General features: G+C 37.1%; 1 protein-coding gene across 1 annotated transcript in view; it reads right to left on the reverse strand.

Moving 5' to 3' along the window:
• Positions 1-21,138, reverse strand: part of EIF3H (eukaryotic translation initiation factor 3 subunit H) — a 98,566-nt gene that overhangs the window by 67,020 nt on the left and 10,408 nt on the right. Inside the window, exon 2 of the mRNA XM_032316083.1 lies at positions 2,899-3,055. Within this exon, the coding sequence (XP_032171974.1) occupies positions 2,899-3,055 (157 nt within the window). The remainder of the gene's footprint in view (positions 1-2,898; positions 3,056-21,138) is intronic.

The following is a 21,138-nucleotide window of genomic DNA, read 5'->3' on the forward strand; positions in this document are numbered from 1 at the left end:
CCTGCATCAGGCTCTCTGCTCAGCAGTGAGCCTGCTTCCTCCTCTTTCCCTCTCTGCCTGCCTCTCCGTCTACTTGTGATCTCTGTCTGTCAAATGAATAAATAAAATCTTAAAAAAAAAAAGAAAGAAAAATATAAATACTCAAGTGCCTAGAATAAAATAGCTTTGGTTAGTTTCTAAAGATATTACTTTAAGGAAAAAATTATTTTTGTAGACCAAACTGCAATATCAAGGTACTAACCTTAGCAAGAACATGTTTAGTATCTATTATATCTTCAAGGTACTATGAGTATGTGAAATCAAATTACATAAGTGACATTTTATCCAAGTGAAAAGTCATCAATTAAAAACTGCATAGAAAACAAATCACAAAAAGAAATATTCAATAGCACCAAAATGAATAAAACACCTGGGAATATAACTTGTATGCTGAAAACTACCAAACAGCTAGAAGAAAGTAAAAACAACTGTGTTTATAGACTGAAGATTTAATATTGTTAAAATGTCCGTATTACCCAAAGTGACCTACAAATTCAATGTAGTCCCTATCAAAATCCCAATGGCATTTTTATGGAAATAGGGGAAAAAAAATCCTAAAATTCATATGGAATTTCAAAGAACCCTAGAGAGCCAAAATCTTGAGAAAGAAAAACAAAGCCGTGTGCCTCACACTTCTTGATTTCAAAATATACTACAAAGCAACAGTAATCAAAGCAGTATGGTACCAGAGGAAAATGGAAGATGTTTCCTATCATTGGTCATGGCAATAATTCCTTGCACATTACACCAAAAGCACTAACTACAAAAGTAAAAACTGACAATATTGATTACATCAAACTAAAAAGATTCAGCAAAAGAAACACTCAGCAGAGTAAAAAAGTAACCTACAGAATGGGAGAAAATATCTGCAAACCACACATATGATAAGGTGTTAATATCCAGAAGATACAAAGACCTTCTTCAACTCATCAACAACAATCCTAAAAACTGGCAAAGGACCTTAACAGACATTTCTTCAAATACAGACAGATAACTTGAAAAGATGCTCAACATCATTATCTATCAGGCAAATGGAAATCAAAATCAACAGTGAGATGCTACCTCACACCTGTTAGAAGGATCACTATCAAAAAAATAAATAACCAGAAAATAAAAAATTTTGGAGAGGATATGAAGAAATCAGAACTCCTGCACACTGCTGGTAGGGAATGTAAATTGGTGTAACCTCTCTGAAAAACAGTATGAAGTTCTTCACAAAATTATATAAATTAATTATATATAATTACTATATATAATATATAATTATATATATTATTATATATATATATATAATTACTATATGATCCAGCAAATCCCATTTCTCTGTGTGTGTGTGTGTGTGTGTGTGTGTGTGTGTGTGTATATCTCCAAGAGAACTGAAAACAGGACCTGGGAGAGGTATCTGCAACATTACTCAAAAGAGCCAAGAGATGGAAATAAACTAAATATTTATCAACAGACAAATGGATAAAGTGGTATATATATACCACTGAATATTATTCAGCCTTAAAGAAAGGATATCCTGTCAAATGCTGTAACATGGATGAACCTTGAGAACATTAAGCTAAACTAAGTGAAATAAGCCAGTCTCTAAAAAGACAAATATTGCATGATTTCACTTTTATGAAGTATTTAAAGGAGTCAAACTTTTAGAAACAGAAAGCAGATGGGACACCTAGCTGGCTTAGTCAGTGGAGTGTGTGATTCTTGATCTCAGGGTCACGGGTTCTGAATTCTATACTTTGGGTATAAAGATTACTTAAATATAAAATCTTTTCAAAAAACAAAAAGGAAGGAAGGAAGGAAGCAAATAAGCAGAATGGTGGTAGCCAAAGGCTGGCAAGGGAGAAAAGAGGAGGAATTGGTCAAAGGATGTAGAGTTTCAGTTTTTTCAAGATGAAAAACTTTTAGAGATCTGTTCCAAAACAACCTGCGTACAGTTAACACTCTATACCTTACACTCAAAAATGGTTTAGGATGATAAATTATACTACTTGTTCTTACTATAATAAAAAATCGTTATACAGAAAATGACCCTTCAGTGTTCAGACAAGTGGGAAATTATTTTTAACTAGATTTTTTAAAAAATCTCTCAAGTTATTGACCTTAGCCTTTGGTGTGAACTTTAACTAGTAACGGCCTTTGTTGGCAAAGCAATTATACCTGCAGTGCACCATACACATGCACGCACACACACACAAAGACCTCCTGAAATTCTCAGTGTCTTGTTTCTGAAATCGATAGTTAAACTCATCTTAAAAGTCAAGTCAAAATACTACAGAAGAAAATGAATGCTGGACACATAATGCTGATCCCTACCCTTCACAGTTTAAGTTATTTGAAAGCTGGTTTCATCATGGTAAAGTTAAGAACAGCACAGCTCCTATCTAAATTACTAAAATCAGAATCTCAAATTCCACATAAGGCCAAACTAATGAAGTTTTTTTAATATAAATCTTCATTTCAAAGAATTTGCATAATTTTTTCAAGAAACTCAGTAATCAAGTGAACTAGGCTGGCGTGACTCCCAGTAAGAAATAATCGAAGGTTATGGTGAGAACTATATTAAAAACCATTTATGGGGGTGGCGTCCAGGTATTTCAGTCCATTAACCATCCAACTCTTGATTTCAGTTCAGGTCATCATTCTCAGGGTCACGGGATCAAACCCAACACTGGGCTCTGCATCTGGCACAAAGTCTGCTTCAGACTCTCTTACTCCTCCCCACTGTGCCTCTGCTCACTCGCATGCATTCTCTCCCACTCCAAAATAAAAATAAATAAAATATCTCAAAAAAATAAATTTAAAATAAAAACCATTTGTATGCATTGCAAAGACACATGAAAGGAATACCCTTACCTTCATCAAAGTCAGCATCATCTTCAGTGTGTTGTGGGAAAGGAAAGCAGTTGGTAATTTCAAGACGATCTTCTACAACCAAGCCCAAAAGCACTCCTTGAACCACTTCAGTTCCTTGTCCTTCTTCCTGATAATGTTTTATTATTTTTAATACTACCTAAAAGAAAATAACAGAAGTGAGCTTAACAACCATCCTTACAGTTTGTATTTCATTTCAAAGGAAAAAATGAACCATACTATGGGTCTGCAAAAATCATAAAATTATATAATAGAACTAAGTTTCTTATGAATCAATTCCTTTACTCTGATACAAATAATAAAACTCACATAATCTAAATGTATATCTGTAACTTCTGGAGTTTGAAGATATGTCAAAAATGTCCACGTACACCACTCATGACCTTCAGGTCAAGGCTTCCAAAAGGTCTGGCATCCAGGAGCTCCTTCAAAGAGTATTATTACCTCAATCCAAAGTTACTACAGAGGAAGTGCTCCTATTAGTGTCTGTTAATAGCGTGATAATTTCCTGACAAAGATAATAAAACCATCAATAACACACAGAGATAAAAAACTCAATTACCTGAAAACCTGAAAGCAGACTGTTCCCTTGACAACTTCTCAATACCTCAACATGGTTCCTGAACAGAGTATCTCATTATTCCAAATAAGCAACAATGGGAACGTGTGGTAACAAAGAAAACAAAACAAAGACTCTAGCACCACCTGATTTTCCTCAACCAAGATACACCACATAACCTCTAATGGAAAACTGGCTCTTACATTACTCTGTCCTTTAACATTTCCATAAAGATAAAGTGGTAACACTCTAAGGCTGGAATACTTTAAAAGTTCACAATACCAATAATCATTAGTTATAACTCCTAGAAAATAAGGTTTTTAATATATTAAGTGCTTTGAATGGCACTTGGCACACAGTATTTAGTAACAGTAGTAGTAACAGTATTTAGTATAAACACATGGCCTGAAGACTAAAGGGCAACACGATCTAAAATACATAAGTCCTCAGAAGGAAAAATAAGTCTAACAAAAAAATGCTAATTAGTATTTCTTGATTAGTGTTTTACTTAAAACACATTTTGACAAAAATTAATCACCAATAACCAGTTAACTAAAAGGTTACAATCAGTGAACATTATGTGCTAGGCAACATTCTAATTATTTCATGTGTATCATCCAATCATGTAATTCTCAGAACTATGTTAAAAGAAAGGAATATAATCATTCTACAAGTAAGACAACGAAAGCAGTGGGACACCTGAGTGGCAGTCAGCTGAGCATCTGCTCTTGGTTTTAGCTCAGGTTGAGATCTCGGGCTCATGGGATCAAGCCCCATATGTGGCTCCATGTTCAGCGAGGAGTCAGCTTTAAGACTGTATCTCTCCTCCCCTTTCCCCCTCCCCTCTCTCACTTTTCTAAAATAAATATTTTTTTAACTTCACTTTCTATTTATTTTTTTATTAACATACAATGTATTATTTGATTCAGGGGTACAAGTCTATGATTCACCAGTCTTAACACAATTCACAGCACTCACCATGGCACATACCCTCCCCAAATCCATCACCCAGCCACCACATCTCACCCAGCCCCCTCCCCGCCCAGCAACCCTCAGTTTGTTTCCTAAGATTGAGTCTGTTATGGTTTATCTCCCTCTCTGGTATTATCTTGTTTCATTTTTCCCTCCCTTCCCCTATGATGCTCTGTCTTGTTTCTCAAATTCCTCATAGAGAGACCATAAGATAATTGTCTTCCTCTGACTGACTTATTTTGCTTAACATAATACCCTCTAGTTCCATCCACATTGTTGCAAATGGCAAGATTTCGGGGTTTTTATGGCTACATAATATTCGTGTGTGTGTGTGTGTGTGTGTGTGTGTGTGAGAGAGAGAGAGAGAGAGAGAGAGAGAAAGAGAGAGAGACACATCTTTATCCATTCATCTGATCCATTCATCTAATGATGGGCATCCGGGCTCTTTCCAATAGTCTGGCTATTGTGGACATTGTTGCTATAAACACTGGGGTGCATGTGCCCTGGTTCAGATCACTACATTTGTACCTTTACGGCAAATGCCCAGCAGTGCAATGGCTGGGTTGTAGGACAGCTCTATTTTCAATTTTCTGAGGAACCTCCATACTGTTTTCCAGAGTGGCTGTACCAGCTTGCATTCCCACCAGCAGTGTAGGAGGGTTCCCCTTTCTCTGCATCCTCGTCAACACCTGGCGCTTCCTGATTGGCAAATTCAGCCATTGTGACTGGTGTGAGGTGGAATCTCACTGTAGTTTTTAAATTTTTTTTTTTAAGATTTTATTTATTTATTTGACAGAGAGAGATGACAAGCAGGCAGAGAGGCAGGCAGAGAGAGAGGAGGAAGCAGGCTCCCCGCTGAGCAGAGAGCCCAATGCGGGGCTCAATCCCAGGACCCTGAGATCATGACCTGAGCCGAAGGCAGCGGCTTAACCCACTGAGCCACCCAGGCGCCCCACACTGTAGTTTTGATTTGTATTTCCCTGATGCTGGGTGATGTTGAGCACTTTTTCATGCATGTGTTGGCCTTTTCAATGTCTTCTTTGCAGAAAGGTCTGTTCATATTTTCTGCCCATTTCTTGATCAGATTATGTGTTCTTTGGATGTTGAGTTGGATAAGTTCTTTACAGATTTTGGATACTAGTCTGATCTAGTATCTGATATGTCATTCGCAAATACCTTCTTCCATTCTGTTTTATTTTGGTTTTGTTTCCTATGCTGTGCAAAAGCTTTTGATCTTCATGAAATCGTAATAGTTCATTTATGCCCTTACTTCCCTTGCCTTGGTGATGTTTCTAGGATGAAGTTGCAGCAACTGGGGTTGAAGAGGTTGCTGTCTGTGTTCTCCTCAAATTTTGATGGACTCCAGTCAAACACTGAAGGTCTTTCATCCATTCTGAGTCTATTTTGTGTGTGTGGTGTAAGGAAATGGTCCAGTTTCATTCTTCTGCATGTAGCTGTCCAATTTTCACAACATCATTTGTTGAAGAGACTATCTTTTTTCCATCGGACATTCTTTCCTGCTTTGTCAAAGATTAGTTGACCATAGAGCTGAGGGTCCATTTCTGGGCTCTCTATTCTGTTCCATTGACCTTTGCATCTGTCTTTGTGCCAGTACCATTACTGTCTTGATGATTACAGCTTTGCAACAGAGCTTGATGTCTGGATTGTGATCCCGCCAACTCTGGTTTTCTTTTTCAGCATTCCTCTGGGTATTTGGGGTCTTTTCTGGTTCCATATAAATTTTATAATTATTTGTTCCATTTCTTTGAAAAAAGTTGATGGGATTTTGATAGGGATTGCATTAAATGTGTAGATTACCCTAGGCAGCATAGACATTTTCACAATATTTGTTCTTACAATCCAGGAGCATGGAACATTTCTCCATGTGTCTTCACGGGTCTTCCTCAATTTCTTTTCATGAGTATTCTGTAGTTTTCTGAGTATAGATTCTTTGCCTCTTTGGTTTGGTTTATTCCTAGGTATCTTTGGTTTTGAGTGCAACTGTAAATGGAATCAACTCCTTAATTTCTCTTTCTTCTGTCTTCTTGTTGGTGTATAGAAATGCAACTCATTTCTGTGTGTTAATTTTATATCCTGACACTTTACTGAATTCCTGTATTGAGTTCTACCAATTTTCGAGTGGAGTCATTTGGGTTCTCCACATAAAAGTATCACATCATCTGCAAAGAGTAAGAGTTTGACTTCTTTGCCAATTAGGGTGACTTTTATTGGTTTTTGTTGTCTGACTGCTGAGGCTAGGACTTCCAGTACTATGTTGTATAACAGTGGCAATAGTGGACATCCCTGCCAAGTTCCTGAACTTAAGCTCTCAGTTTTTCCCCACTGAGAATGATATTTGCTGTGGGTTTTTCAAAGATGGTTTTGATGACACTGAGGTATGTACCTTCTATCCCTACACTGTGAAGAGTTTCGATCAAGAAAGGATGCTGTACTTTGTCCAATGCTCTCTCAGCATCTATTGAGAGTATCATATGGTTCTTGTCCTTTTTTTTTTTTTTAACTAATGTAGGACATTGATTTGCCGATGTTGAACCAACCTTGAACCAACCTTGCAGCCCAGGAATAAATCCCACTTGGTCGTGGTGAATAACCCTTTTTATGTACTGTTGGATCCTTTTGGCTAGTGTTTTGGTGACAATTTTTGCATCCATGTTCATCAGGGATATTGCTCAGTAATCTTCCTCAGTCTTTGTCTGGTTTTGGAATCAAGGTAATGCTGGCCTCATAAAATGATTTTGGAAGTTTTCCTTCCATTTCTATTTTTTGGAAACAGTTTCAGGAAAACAGGTGTTAATTCTTCTTTAAATGTTTAGCAGAATTCCCCTGGGAAACCGTCTGGCCCTGCGCTCTTGTTTGTTGGGAGATTTTTGATGACTGCTTCAATCTCCTTACTGGTTATGCATCTGTTCAGGTTTTCTATTTCTTCCTGGTTCAGTTTTGGTAGTTTATACGTCTCCAGGAATGCAACCATTTCTTCCAGATTGTCAAATTTGCTGGCATACAGTTGCTCATGATATGTTCTTATAATTGTTTGTATTTCTTTGGTGTTGGTTGTGATCTCTCCTCTTTCATTCATAGTTTTACTAATTTGGGTCCTTTCTCTTTTCTTTTTGTTAAGTCTGACTAGGAGTTTATCAATCTTCTTAATTCTTTCAAAGAACCAGCTCCTAGTTTCATTGATCTGTTCACTGTTCTTTTGGTTTCTATTTCACTGATTTCTGCTCTGTTCTTTATTTCTCTTCTCCTGCTAGGTTTAAGCTTTATTTGCTATTCTTTCTCCAGCTCCTTTAGGTGTAGGGTTAGGTTGTGTATTTGAGATCTTTCTTGTTTCTTGAGAAAGGCTCATATTGCTATATACTTTCCTCTTAGAACCGCCCTTGCTGCATTGCAAATATTTTGAACAGTTGTGTTTCATTTGTTTCCATGAATTTTTAAATTCTTCTTTAATTTCCTGGTTGACCCATGCATTCTTTAGTAGGATGCTCTTTAGTTTCTATGTATTTGGAGCTCTTTCCAACTTTCCTGTTGGGGTTGAGTTCTAGTTTCAAAGCATTGTTGTCTGAAAATATGCAGGGAATGATCCCAATCTTTTGGTACCACTAAGACCTGATTTGTGACCCAGGATGTGATCTATTCTGGAGAATGTTCCATCTGCACTAGAGAAGAATGTGTATTTTGTTGCTTTGGGATGGAATGTTCTGAATTTATCTGCGATGTCCATTTAGTCCAGTGTGTCATTTAAAGCCTTTATTTCCTTGTTGATCTTTGGCTTAGATGATCTGTCCATTTCAGTGGTGGGGGTGTTAAAAGTCCCCTACCATTATTGTATATTTGTGGCTGATTTTGATTTTGTTACTAATTGATTTATATAATTGGCTACTCCCATGTTAGGGGACAGATATTTAAGACTGTTAGATCTTGTTGGACATACCCTTTAAGTATGATATAGTGTCCTTCCTCATCTCTTATTAAAATCTTTGGCTTAAAATCTAATTTATCTCATATAAGGATTGCCACCCCAGCTTTCTTGTGATGTCCATTAGCATGGTAAGTCGTTTTCCACCCCCTCACTTTGAATCTGGAGGTGTCTCCGGGTCAAATGAGTCTCTTAGAGACATTAAGACTTGTGAGTTTTCAGAGTGCTGGGTGGCTCAGTAGGTTAAAGCCTCTTCCTTTGGTTCATGTCATGATCCCAGGGTCCTGGGATTGAGCCCTGCATCGGGCTAACGGCTCACCAGGGAGCCTGCTTCCCTTCCTCTCTCTCTGCCTGCCTCTCTGCCTACTTGTGATCTCTGTCTGTCAAAGAAAGAAAGAAAGAAAGAAAGAAAGAAAGAAAGAAAGAAAGAAAGAAAGATTTGTGGGTTTTTCTACTAGATTATGGGGTATTGACCTATTTTTATTGACTGGGCGGGGGGGGGGGTTCTCTGTGCCTCCTGGATTTTTATGCCTGTGTCCTTCCCCAAATTAGGGAAGTTCTCTGCTGAAATTTGCTCCAATATATCTGCTTGAACTTCTGATATTTCTGGTGATAAACTACATTATGATACTAGGTATCTTCAGGTCAGTAAATACTGTATGATTCCATTAATATGCAATTCTAGAAAATAAAAGAAATCAGACTAGTGGTTGCCTAGGGTCAAGAGTAGACGGGAACAAGGAAACTTTCATGGATGGTGGAATTTTTCTGTATCTTAACATGGTGGTGGTTACACCTGCAAAAATACAATGCTTTGTTTTAGTGTCCCGCCTGATACATTCTCTTTTTTTAAATTTCTTTCCTTTTTCAACCAACTTCTTATCAATTCTTTTTATAAAATCTTGTTTGATTTTCATCTTTATAAACAAATCTTTAAAAACAAAACAAAAACAGAAAGAAAGTAAACAGCTAAAGGTCACACAATCAGGAAGTGGAAGAGCCAAGATTTAAACCAAGTCAAGTTCTAAAGCTGTGTGAATATTTTAACTTTAATAACATGGAAAATGATTTTCCCGTTAATAATTCAATAAATAATTAAAAAGTTAGTTACAGACTTCGTGATAAACAGACCCCAAGAAGATTTCAAACAAGTAAGATCCAGACCTCTTAAGGACAGCACGGAGTTAGCACGGAAAAGACCTTCATGTGGAAGAAAACCAACCAATTAAGACCTTCAGCACTGTGAAATGTATGAAGTGCACCATATTATACATCCTTATATAAAAGACCTTTCCACTTTTGAAAGGCACAAAATTAAGAGTCATGTGGCTTTGGGTAAGAGTTCCAGCTCCAACATTTTTTTACTAGCTGTGTCCCTAGGGAAGCTATTTGTTCTTCCTAAGTCTTTGATTTCTAATTTGCATCATGGAGTTATTCCAAAGCAATACCAACACTATCAGATATGAGACAATGTATGTTAAATACTTCACATAGGGTCTGACATGCAATAATGTTCAATAAAATATTATTGATTATAAAAAGCAGAACTATTTAACTTCTATTCAGCTTATCTCTCTGCAAAGTGCAATTACTGCACATTTAAAAAAGAAACATGAGTGACTTAGAAGGACATTTAAAAAAGAAACATGAGTGACTTAGAAGGGATAAAAAGAACTAATTAAAAGTCGTTACAAACACACCTACCAGCTTGTCTAAGTTGCCTAGGTTCCAAGACACTTAACCCTTTAATGAAATCACTGAGTCATGTTGAAGTCAAAGTAAATGAGATCCTAAAAGACAGAGGAGCTTAATGTAGACCTTCAGACAAACTCTAGAACTAATTTCTAAACAGCAGGTGCTTATGTGTGCAAAAAGAAGTGTTGATGACTAAGACCCAGCAGTTTCACAAAGAAGCCAGGCCAAAATAACCTCATTTCCTTTTACAAAGAAAACTGAATTTTAAATAAATTATTATATTTAAAAATGAGCTATTACAGTAAGTAACTTCTAATGAAATGCAGTCTTAACTCTTAAAAAAAAAAAAAATTGTAAAGAGCTGGGGGTAGGAGCGTAATGTAACCAAACAGCCCGGCAGCTTGACCTGTCTGGCCAAAGAATCAATGCAACTTCATACAGCATCAACAGAAGCACCGTGCTCCAAGTCAGAGAAATTATTGTCTCACTCTTTCAGCATCACTGACCTGTTCTTTTCAGTTCTCTGGGAATGACCAGAGAGAAAATTTACAAGAACAGTATCCAACTGAGAGATGGGAGAATAATGGTGATTTAACCATCTGCTAGAAACAATCAACATAAGTAAGTATACAAAGAAAGGGATAGTGCTAAGAGAGAAAGCTTAAAACCCTGTGATGACAACTAGTTCAATGAATTCAAAGCTCTCTCTGGAGTAAAGACCACCAGGAAGCACACTTTCTAAAAAGTGAGGCACTAGAGGATGTGCCTTACTTTGAAAGGCAAACTAAGGACTACAGGTGTAGTCTCAGGAAAGAAGGCTTAAATTTTGTGGATAAATACTCTCTAGCATTTAAGGCTGCCCAAAATAAAAAGACTTTAGTGATCACTAAAATAATTTTCCAACATTTACAATCTTGCCATTATAATATAATCTGATAAAGCATCCAAAAATATGAAAAAAAAGTTATCAAAACCAAGCTAACTCATTCTTCAGTTTGATATCTTATGACCTTATTTCCTACATACATACTAAAATCTCAATTCTTTTGCTCAAAAAGTAAAGTAATGGGCTTGCAATTCAAACTTGAAAGATGTCAAAAGAAAATTCCCGATCGGAAGTAACAAATTCACATGCGAGTTTTTGCTATCTTACAGAAATAACTAAGAATTTATAAATAAAAACATTCCACGGATGTTTTATATTTACAAGACAAAAATCCGTGTTCTGCTCACGGTCTCCTCTTTTAAACATTCTCCTAGAAAGGAAGAGATGTGTTATTCATATCTCCAATACCCAACACAGGTCCTGCCACTTAAAAGACACTCAGAATCTATTTGTCGAAGGAGTAAACATTAAACATTTATGGATCACTCACATCAAGCACTCCACAGTGCCTTACATGCAATGACTCGTTCAATCCCACAAATACATTAAATGAGAAATAGTGTTTCCTCATTTATTTGCCAGATGAGGAAACAATCTGACACAAAATTATTAAATGAGGGAGGTGAGATATGGCTTTGGACTTCAAGGTACTTGTAATTACTTCCAAATAACTGAGTAACTTTGTAATAACATGGCTGAAACAGAAAGAATGCAAGGGCAACAGCTCTGGAAGAAGCAGCTGTAGCTAGGCTACAGAAGCAAGGTTTCATGCATAAAGTAGAAAAGTTCAGTGTAAGGTTACAGGGTCAGGAAGCAAAAGACACTAAGGGGATGGTGCTAGAGGTCAAAATTTTTGTGCCCTGAATCACCAGAATCAAGTAGCATCAACAGGAAACTGCCACTAGTTGCTACAATGCAATACAGATTCTAGTCTTGACAAGCACTATTCGCACAGGCCACAAGATGGGAATGTTCCACCACAAAAGTCCTGTTTCAGTCAAGCTCATCCCCTTTCATTTTCTCTCCCTCCAACCATATGCCTCTGTCCCTAAAACAGTGCTGATATATTTTTAATTAATCCTGTTTATTTACATCATGCTTCCTCTTCCTTTTAAAAAGACATACCCGGGAACACCTGGGTGGCTCAGTTGGTTAAGTGGCTGCCTTCGGCTCAGGTCATGATCCCAGTGTCCTGGGATGGAATCCCACATGGGGGGAGTGTGGGACTCCATGTGGGGGGTGTCCTTGCTCAGCCGGGAGCCTGCTTCTCCCTCTGCCTCTGCCTGCCACTCTGTCTGCCTGTGCACACTCTTTCTGACAAATAAATAAATAAAATCTTAAAAAAAAAAAAAGACATACATGAAGCTCAATAGTCTCCAAAACAAAAACATACTCCTGTATTTTGTTTGTAAGTGTCACAAGTGATTCCACATGCTCAAGAGCTCTACATCACTTGTTCTCAGCTTATCAAAATGGCCTGCAGAGCTTTTATATATTTTTTAAAGATTTTATTTATTTATTTGACAGACAGAGATCACAAGTAGGCAGAGAGGCAGGCAGAGAGAGAGAGGAGGAAGCAGGCTCCCTGCTGAGCAGAGAGCCTGGACCCTGAGATCATGACCTGAGCTGAAGGCAGAGGCTTTAACCCTCTGAGCGCTTTAACCCTCAGGCGCCCCCTGCAGAGCTTTTTTAAATAAAAAAAAGAGAGGTCTTCAACCTGGCTACATATTAGAGCCATCAGTGTTTAAAAAAACAAAAGGAAAAACAAACAAAAAATACAAAATCTAATCGCCTAAATCCAACCTCTAAAATTCAGAGTTAATTTATCTGGGCTACGAATCCTATATTGGTGTTGGTGGGCATTTTATTTCTTTTCATTTTCGTTTTCGATTCTCCAGGTGATTCTAACATCCTACTTCATTTTAACTTCTAATAAGTAAGTATGGACCACCCTTACTTTTTCTGTTTTAACTCCCCAGAGGACTACAGTGCACATAGCTGGTTAAAATTAAGTTTCCTTTCCTCTGTTTTAAGACTCCCTGTGCTGATGAAAAGTGAGTACACTGAGAAACACAGACCCAAAAAGTGAACATTTTATTTAGCATAAATATCACCCCCTAGTAAGAGAACTCAAACCCTACTGGGAAGAATCTCTAGAGCATAGAGGTGAGAGGGAAAGTGATGCCAGCAATCCATCTGAGAAGCATCATGTCCTTTAAGACAGGCTTCATAGCTTGACCCCATATTTAAGACTGCTTATAACCAATGACCAGGTTTGTTTATCCTGTAAATTCATGAGTAAATCATGATTTTCCTACATATTATGCCTAAAGGAGGGAAACAAACTGGCCAGTAGAATCCTAAATTACCAAATTCTTCCAAACAATGCCCCCCGAACCTTGTCATACTCCGGGTCTGAGTGTTTATTAACATAGTTGATTTGCCCTGCACAGTCAGTACTGGTCTCTGAATACATCAACTATCTCTAAAACAGTCTCCCAGCTTTCTGAGATTTGCACACTCTCAAGTTGGGTGGATCTTAGTAAAGAATAGTAAACATATGTCCGGTCTGCTGAATTACCCTAGGGGAACCACTTTTTCTACTACTGTTTATTATTCAGTGCAATTTGAAAGAGCAAAGCAGACCATTTTATAATCTCTAATGATCACAATGCTATTTTTTAAAAGTGACTTTTTACAAAATGAAAACCTAACCCTGACTAAAAGGCTAAACACAACACGGTATTTTAACTTCGAAGACACAAAGTACTCTCAGTACTACAGGACTATTGAATAACAATCTAAAATACCAAATAAATTAATTATACCAGAAGTCAACAAACCTAAAATTTCAGTTAATAAGCAGGATGAATAAAATGTTCCATCCCCCTTAAAATGGAACATTTAGCAGAATCTCTATGACCTCTCTATCAAAAACCTATCAAAAACTTTCAACTCCAGGGCGCCTGGGTGCCTCAGTGGGTTAAGCTGCTGCCTTCGGCTCAGGTCATGATCTTAGGGTCCTGGGATCGAGTCCCGCATTGGGCTCTCTGCTCGGCAGGGAGCCTGCTTCCCTCTCTCTCTCTCTCTCTGCCTGCCTCTCCATCTACTTGTGATTTCTCTCTGTCAAATTAAATAAATAAAATCTTTAAAAACAAAAAAAAACAAAAAAAAACAAAACTTTCAACTCCATACAAGGGAACAATTTAAATCTGACCAAAATAAAGATTATGCACTCTGATGAATCAGAGTAATTTTCTACCAAATATGATGCCCGCCAAGACCAGTTACTACAGAAAGATTTGAAAGCTGTGCACAGAATCACCAAAAGTCTGTTATTTTTGGCTTCCTTCATTCACTCATTAATTCATTCACTTAGGTATGTTTTGAGTGACTTCTACAGGCCAATTACTTCTGACAGGCCTACTGGGAAAATGAAAACTAAAACACAAAGGTCTTTACTTTCATGAGGTTTATATTTTAAAATACAAAGTCTCAAAAGTTTTTGATCCTGAGACCCTTTTAACACTCTTAAAAATTACTAAGGATGCCCCAAAATTATTATATTGATATTTACATATTAGAAATTCAAATTGAAAAATGTTCAAAATATTTATTCACTTAAAAACAATAACAAATATATCACATGCTATCATAAATTAGTTATGAAAAATTATTTTTCAAAATAAAAATCAGGATACAAAAAATGACACTGTTTCACATTTTTAAAAAACATTTACATTTTCAGGGCCTCTGGGTGGCTCAGCTGGTTAAGCACTCTTCAGCTCAGGTCATGATCCCAGAATCCTGGGATCGAGTCCCACACTGGGCTCCCAGCTCCATGGGGTGTCTGTTTCTCCTTCTGACCTTCTCCCCTCTCATGTTTTCTCTCTCCCTCAAATAAATAAATAAAATCTTAAAATAAAAAAATTTAAATCTTAAAGTAATAAAATAAAATTGGGGCACCTGGGTGGCTCAGAGGGTTGAGCCTCTGCCTTCAGCTCAGGTCATGATCTCAGAGTCCTGGGGCTGAACCCTGCATTGGGTTTCTCTGCTGAGCGGGGAGCCTGCTTCTCTCTCTCTCTTCCTGCTTCTCTACCTACTTGTGACCTCCATCGAACGAATAAATAAAATCTTAAAAAAATAAAATAAAATTAGGCATAGGGTGACTTTTAAAAAAATTTACACTTTCAGAAAAATTTTAATCCGGATAGAAGAATAACATTGTGGAGCACCTGGGTGGCCCCAGCAGTTAAGCATCTGCCTTTGGCTCAGGTCATGATCCCAGGTTCCTGCTCAGCAGGGAGTCTGCTTCTCCCTCTCCCTCTGTGTTCAAGCACACTCACACACATGGGCTCTTTCTCTAATAAATAAATATTTGAAAAAAAAAAAAAAAAGAATGACACTTTCACATTTTTCGTGACTCCTATTAATATCTAGTTTAATAGGCAACTGGATTCTATTTGCTTCTACATTCAATCTTTTAATATCACACAGCATGTAGCATCTAGAAACCTCCATTAAACACTCATAAAGAATGAGAGTAAAAATGACAAATAGGGATGCCTGGGTGGCTCAGTTGGTTGGACGATTGCCTTCGGCTCAGGTCTTGATCCTGGAGTCCCGGGATCGAGTCCCGCATCGGGCTCCCAGCTCCACGGGGAGTCTGCTTCTCTCTCTGACCTTCTCCTCGCTCATGCTCTCTCTCACTGTCTCTCTCTCTCAAATAAATAAATAAAATCTTAAAAAAAATGACAAATAATGTTAAATCTTACTATGAAAATAGTTTTGACCTCAGAGACCCTCTAAAAAAGTGCTGGGGATTCTCCCCCTTTATGAACCACTATTCCAGAATGATAGTTAAAAAAGTGAATAAAAATTATAGATAGTGAAGCACACTCTGAAGAAAATAAACAGGGAGGTAACCTTAACTGGCACGACCCAAGAAAGGTCCCTCTCTGAGATGACACCTGAGCAGATGAGTGAAGATCAAGCAGTCAGCTTGGGCGAAGAGAATACCTGCCAGCTATGGATTTCCAATTAAAATGCTAATATTTACTTTTCATGAAGCACACAAGTCATACATGAGCAGAACTAAAAGGCCTAGAGATGTATTAATACTAGGATGGGAGGAGCACTGGACTTTCACGCTTTTACCAAAAGCGCTGGCATATAAATAATAAATCCAATCTATTCACAGAAATAGCTATGTCTTAAGATACCATTACATTAGTTGAAGGTGAGCAATTTCATATAATTTTTGTTGGTGATTTATAAAATACAATGTATCAACAAAATCCTTTCAGGAAATAGTACAATGACTTTTAATCAGAAATGTTTTTAATACCAGTGTCAGAACCAATCTTTACCTGGTAAAATAACGTCTATGAAGATACCAGACAAAATTCCTCTATTAAAACAACTCTAATAAGGTTCAGGGCTAAAAAGTAAACTATTTAAGAAATATATCTGGAATTTTGGGGCCAGCCTTGAAATATGCCAACTTGAAGTACCTGAATCCCCTCTTCTCCGGCAGACATACGGAAATGCTGAATACACTGCATTTCTAAAAAGCTTAAATAACTGATCAAGACAAGTAAACCAGGGGCGCCTGAATGGCTCAGTGGGTTAACCTCTGGCTTGGGCTCAGGTCATGATCCCAAGGTCCTGGAATTGAGCCCCACATCGGGCTCTCTGCTCAGCAGGGAGACTGCTTCCTCCTCTCTCTCTCTGCCTGTCTCTCTGGCTACTTGTGATCTCTGTCAAATAAATAAACAAAAATTATAAAAAAAAAAAAAAAAAAGACAAGGAAACCAACAACCAGAGTATTAACCTTGAGAGTTAACACGGCATTACCCACAAGTACAACAGACCTAGATATAAAACCCAAGAGCTAAGCGCTGGATTGCAATCCATTCTCCGTCCTGAATCAAAAGATGGTGTCCTCAATTTCTGAGTCAGGAAAGGGGAACCTGACACCTTTCCAAAAACTTAGAATCTCGTGAAAAGTGTTGGTGGAAAGGTAGAAAACAGTAATTGCAGCATCTTTTGGTTAAATACAAACTTACTACATGACCCAAGTTCCTACTCCTAGGAATTCAGCAGGAGAAATGAAAATACACCCACACAAATGTATGTCCACCATTGCTCAGAACAGCATTATTCAGAGCAGCTAAAAACTGAAAGCAACCCAAAGGCCACCAAACATAGATAAACAAATTGTAGTATGTCCATTCTATCTACTATTTATTACTCAGCAATAAAAAAGAACGAAATACCAGTACAACAGAGAGGAATTTCAAAAACGTTAATACTAACAAAAAGAAATCAAACAAAATGCTATATGCTATCTGGTTTCACTTATATGGAATTTTAGAAAAGGAAAAACAAAACTCCTAAGTCGCTGCCTGGGGTCAAGGTAAGGAGGATGATTCTGACTGCAGATCAGCACACTCTACAAGGTGAAGCAACTATTTTACACTTTGATGTGGCGGCAACTGTACAGTTGTTTACAACTACAAAAGATCATCATACGATGCATTTAAAATAGGTGGATTTTCTTCTGTATAAATAATACCTTAATTTTAAAAACCTATACTCATTTCTGAAAAGCAGCAGAAACAATTCATATATATAAACCCACAACCAATTTTTCTCAATTCAGAGTTCAAAGATCTCCTAAAATGCTTATAAGGAACTAGGTAAAAACCCACTGCCATATCCCTGCATTATGTATAACATATGTTTTATATAACTATAAACTCAAATTTATAATAACTCACATTTTTAATAAGACTAGGCAATCAAGAATAAATTAAACTGTACTGTTTTAGGAGCCAAAAGAGTATAAGATTTAGAATTTTGCCATTATTTTAAAATATTCTGGAATTTCACGGGACTAACTAGGTATTTTACTGATAATTTCTATATAATTAAAGGCATTTTCCTGGAAGAAAGGTCTGTGGCATTTGTCAGAGTCCCAAAGAGCTGCAACACACAAAGGGTTGCAGTTTTAAAACTTAATAGTAGGGCGCCTGGGTGGCTCAGTGGGTTGAGCCGCTGCCTTCGGCTCAGGTCATGATCTCGGGGTCCCGGGATAGAGTCCCACATCGGGCTCTCTGCTCAGCAGGGAGCCTGCTTCCTCCTCTCTCTCTCTGCCTCTCTGCCTACTTGTCATCTCTGTCTGTCAAATAAATAAATAAAATCTTTAAAAAAAAATAAAAATAAAAATTAAAAATAAAAAAAATAAAATAAAATAAATATAAAAAAAAACCTTAATAGTAATAAAAATTTATTACATACATGCAGTTATGCTTTTATGTTTGCATGAACAAGAATGGTATGGAAGGACATATCTTTTACGAATCTTTGTTATTATTTAGTTATAATAAGCACGTACTTGTTTTCAATTCAAAAAATATCAAAAGTTAAGAAAAAGTCAAAAGATTTTAAAATCCAGCAATTACAACAATTTACATCAAGTTTCGCCAAAAAAAAAAAACCCACTAATTTCTTTTCGACAACATCAGTGAATTGACAAAATGATGGGGACGTATCTTGACTTTAGCATGTTCTTTTAGGTATGTTAAAAAGGGGGGGGGGGGTGAATAAGTGGCTTTGAAAGGAGGAGAAAATGAAAAAATACAACTATAAGCCTGAGCACCTGCTGACTCTAAATTCTAATCTCTTGTTGATATGGTTACTCTTCACCTCTATTCACAGATATCACTGCATTCACATACACAAATGACTAGACAATATTCATATGTACACACCGCCAAGGTCAAAGAGGTAACTTCTGGATATACAGACTGGTTTTCAACAAGCAGAGAGATCTATTTAAGAGAAGCCTAACATAAGCCAATTATAAATGAGCAAAAACATCAATTCAAACTTTGAGCAAACTAACAGCAATAAATCTTCACCAAGAAAAGCAGCAGGTTTCCTACTGTCCCTGTAGTAGACATAAAAAGGATCTGTTCAAAGAAATCCCAGTTAAAATTAGGGACATACGTAGTTTTAAACTGTTGGAAATACACCATCATTTTTAACCTTCTTATATAAAGCCAAATTTGTAGGGAATGTTCAGAGGTTGCAACCAGTGCTGTGCACCAAGAGTAAGAAAACACTAAATCCACTTATTCATCTTTTTTAAACAGCTCATAGATAAAAAGAAAAATTGAAAGTATTTAAATGTTTTACTACTAAAGCCAGTAATAAAAAGGTAAATCTAGTGGTACTTAATAATCACAGTAGTATTTTATATACGGTTCTATTAAATATTTTAGACTCTGGTTGCAGGAAGACGCCATTAGCTAAAACAGGTATGCAAATAGTTTGTAACAGGGCTTCTCGGACTATCCGCGGTGAAGAACTCATTTACTTCCAGTCCCTCACAGACCAGTATTACAGTAAAAAAATAACTTACAAAAAAAGTGACTTTTTTAAAAAAGAGAAAATACAAGCTTTGGGATCATGCTCTTGGCTATCACAGCAATATCATACTGCTATAAAAGTGTCTAAACACTCAGTCACAATCCTGTGCTTATCTCATACAGACAATGAACAGTTCACAAACCTTATCCATACTTAGGTAGCACTGGTTTACAGAAGCTGTAACATTAAGCAGGTAGACCATTCTTTCCTAAGTCCAAAAGTTGAACATTCATATTTTATAATCAAACACTTCTTAATTTACATTACTGATATGAATTCTTTCAAAATATGACAATATTTCAATAGATGTGAACTCCAACCTGTGTGGCTACAGTTCCTCTACCACCCTATGCTGCTTCTACAGGAGAGGACAGGCATATTCCACAGAGGGGGTCAAACCGCTATTCTCTTAGCTCTGATTCCAATCTGAACATTCTATTTTTAAGAGAGGTAAAAAACTTATTTCAGCAACAGGACCCCACTTTGTTTTTTTAAAGATTTTATTTATTTATTTGACAGACGGAGATCACAAGTAGGCAGAGAAGCAGGCAGAGAAAAAAGGAAGCAGGCTCCCCACAGAGCAGAGAGCCCAATGCAGGGCTCCATCCCAGGACCCTGGGATCATGACCTGAGCCGAAGGCAGAGGCTTTAACCCACTGAGCTGCCCAGGCGCCCCAACAGGACCCCACTTTAAATCACAAGCTCTGTAAGACAGAAGTAAGAAAGGGAATTATTTATCCAGTGAGTGAGCCCAGCTGAAGTACCAACATTCAAATGTTGATTTGCTGTCTTCCATTTGTTGTACATAGTAACTCTAGAACTAACCTTTATTTCTTTATGAAAAAAATAATGTTCAAGTGAGAAAGAAAGCTTTAGTATAAAACCTTAAAAATTAATTCTGACTGTACACACAAATGTGAACCTCTGGTCTGTACAAACAGGAAAATCGTATGGCATAGTTGAGAGGCTGGAGCACTGGAATCCAAAATAAAGTTTGCCAGTTCTGTGGTCTTACATAAGGTGTCTTAACAATCCTAGCCTCACCTATCTCCTTAGAGATTAAGTCAGCAAGTGCCTATCTCACAACACTATCACAAGGATTAAAAGTTAATCCACCCAAAGTATCTAGAACACAGTGCCTAATAAATTCTCAGTAACACATTGGGCTATTATAATAAATATTTCACCTAATCCATTGGCTCATCCATCCACCTATCCAACAAATATTTAGTGAGTGGCTAGAATATGCCACGTATCTTCATGGCATTGACACACTTGCCTTCCCAGAATCTTCAATTTATTCTTCGGAGATCTTTTTCAGTCTAAGATGTAAGTATAGCTTATGAAAAATCAACCACCTGACACCAAAAACTTCCAGTTTTGTTTAGACTTATCAGTCATGTGGATCTAGAGCTATTTCTTATGACAACCAATACCACAGGATTTCAGAACAAGATTTTTTAAATCTGCATCAAAAAGTCAAAGTTGAGAGTAAATGGTCTTTATTCAGAATAGTGGTGTATACATGTGTTTATGTATGCAGGTTCTCTTAAAAACATCATTATCCTGCTAAAAATAAAGACTAGATCCACTTCAACAGTGTCTTAAAAGTCTGCTGGCCATTTGGAGAAGAGGTCAGGCAGGATGCATGACTCCTAGGCTGGCTTCATTCCAGTTTTGTAGATTCTGGGAGGTAAGGTCCACAGCCTGAATTTCTCACATCAATCACTGTCAAAG

Source organism: Mustela erminea, chromosome 16, assembly GCF_009829155.1.
Source record: "Mustela erminea isolate mMusErm1 chromosome 16, mMusErm1.Pri, whole genome shotgun sequence".
Classification (NCBI taxonomy): Eukaryota; Metazoa; Chordata; class Mammalia; order Carnivora; family Mustelidae; genus Mustela; species Mustela erminea.